General features: G+C 40.9%; 1 protein-coding gene across 1 annotated transcript; it reads right to left on the bottom strand.

The window, feature by feature from the left end:
- Positions 1-1,141: 1,141 nt before the first annotated feature.
- On the bottom strand, positions 1,142-2,162 carry LOC103681172 (olfactory receptor 51G2-like). Its single transcript, XM_008710704.1, has one exon. It carries the CDS (start codon positions 2,160-2,162, stop codon positions 1,221-1,223), a length of 942 nt encoding a protein of 313 aa, XP_008708926.1. The 3' UTR covers positions 1,142-1,220.
- Positions 2,163-2,492: the final 330 nt, after the last annotated feature.

Below are 2,492 nucleotides of genomic sequence, written 5' to 3'. Positions count from 1 at the left end.
AGATAAAAAGCTTCTGCACAGCCAAGGAAACAGTAAAAAAACTAAGAGGCAGCCCACAGAATGGGAGAAGATATTTGCTTCTTAACACTTAACACTACAGATATTTGCTTCTTAACACTTAACACTACAGATAAAATATTAGTATCCAAGATCTACAAAGAACTTCTCAAACTCAATACACGTGAAACAAATAATCAAAACAAAAAATGGGCAGAAGATATGAACAGACACTTTTCCCATGAAGACATACAAATGGCTAACGGACACATGAAAAAATGTTCAAAATCATTAGCCATCAGGGAAATTGAAATCAAAACCACATTGAGATACCACCTTACGCCAGTTAGAATGGCAAAAATGGACAAGGCAGGAAAAAACAAATGTTGGAGAGGATGTGGAGAAAGGGGATCCCTCTTACATTGTTGGTGGGAATGCAAGTTGGTACAGCCACTTTGGAAAACAGTGTGGAGGTCCCTCAAAAAGTTAAAAATTGAGCTACCCTATGACCCAGCAATTGCACTACTGGGTATTTACCCCAAAGATACAGATGTAGTGAAGAAAAGGGCCATATGCATCCCAATGTTCATAGAAGCATTGTCCACAATAACTAAATCATGGAAGGAGCCAAGACGCCCTTCAACAGATGACTGGATTAAGAAGATGTGGTCCATATATACAATGGAATATTACTCAGCCATCAGAAAGAATGATTACCCAACATTTGCAGCAACATGGGTGGGACTGGAGGAGATTATGCTAAGTGAAATAAGTCAAGCAGAGAACGACAATTATCATATGGTTTCCCTCATTTATGGAACATAAGAAATAGCAGGAAGATTGGTAGGAGAAGGAAGGGAAGAATGAAGGGGGGTAAACAGAAGGGGGAATGAACTATGAGAGACTGTGGACTCTGGGAAACAAATTGAGGGCTTCAGAGGGGAGGAAGTTGGGGGATTGGGATAGGGCAGTGATGGATAGTAAGGAGGGCACATATTGCATGGTGCACTGGGTGTTATATGCAAATAATGAATCATGGAACATTACATCGAAAACTAAGGATATACTGTATGGTGACTAATATAACATAATAAAAAATTATTATAAAAAATAAAATAAAATATTATTAGCAAAATTTAAATTCAAAATTCTACATTAACATGAAATACTCTCATAAATATAAAGGAGGGTGTAGGAAATGTGTGTTTTAGGTTCTCTTTCACTTAAACTTTCTGTTGCTTGAATTTCCGGAGGATTCTGTCACGAATCTGTTTGGTCTTGACACTGTAGACAATGGGGTTCATGAGGGGTGGGACCAGCAAGTAGACATTGGCCATGAGCACATGGACAATTGGGGAAGCATTCTGTCCATAGCGACGGATCATAGAGAGCCCTATCATTGGTGTATAGAAAGTGAATACAGCACAGATATGGGAGATGCAGGTGTTAAGGGCTTTCATCCTCTCTTTCTTGGAAGCTATACTCAACACTGTGCCAAGGATGAGGATATAGGATAGGAGGAGAAGCACTGAATCAAGTCCCATGGAGCAAATGACCACCATGAGGCCATAGATGCTGCTGACCCGACGGCTGGATACAGTTGTCTTTATGAGGTCCTGGTGTAGGCAGAATGGGTAGGAGAGAATATTGATAGGATGATATTGAAGCCTCTTTAGGAGGAAGGAAGCTGGAAAGACCAGAGCCAAGGCCCTTCCAGCAACTGCCAACCCAATCCCAATGATTACACCATTGGTTAGAATGGCCACATAGCGCAGGGGCTCTCGGATTGCTACAAAGCGGTCAAAGGCCATGGCCAACAGCACAGCTGACTCAATAATTGAGAAAACATGAATGAAGTACATCTGGACCAGACAAGCATTAAAGGAGATCTCCCGGGCATGGAACCAGAAGACGCTGAACATGGTAGGCAAGGTTGTAGTGGACAGGCCCAGGTCAGTAAGTGCCAGCATTGACAGAAAGTAGTACATTGGTTGGTGGAGGGAAGGCTCAGTTCTGATGATAAATAAGATGGTAATGTTTCCTGAAATTGAGGTGGCATAAATCAGAAAGATGGGGATGGAAATCAAGCTATATCTGCTTTCAAGGCCTGAGAGGCCTGTCAGGAGGAAGCGAGGGTACAAGGTAGAGCTATTGAAGACAGACATCGTGATGATGGAGGCACCCTCAGTCTAAGCGGGAAGACGAGAACCTGGAACAATTCGGGTACAGTCAGTATCACAAGAAGCAGCAATGGTCTGACACGTGCTGCTCTGTAGAGACTCTTTCCAATCACTCCTTTGCTCATAATATATAATTACCACCTGTTTTTTCCCAATTAATCTATTTCATCATTGTACATTTATTGAGAATATATTTTATAAAAAGAAAACTGGTAGTGCTAAAATGTAGAGAAATATATAAAAACTGACTTCAAGTACTTATAACCTAGTAAATGGAGAGATCTAAAATTAAAGTAGTAGTTTAATACAAGTCCC

This window comes from Ursus maritimus, unplaced genomic scaffold, assembly GCF_017311325.1.
Source record: "Ursus maritimus isolate PB19 unplaced genomic scaffold, ASM1731132v1 scaffold_16, whole genome shotgun sequence".
Taxonomy (NCBI): domain Eukaryota; kingdom Metazoa; phylum Chordata; class Mammalia; order Carnivora; family Ursidae; genus Ursus; species Ursus maritimus.
Note: the sequence above shows the minus strand (reverse complement) of the source record. Positions and strands in the feature narration are given on the sequence as shown.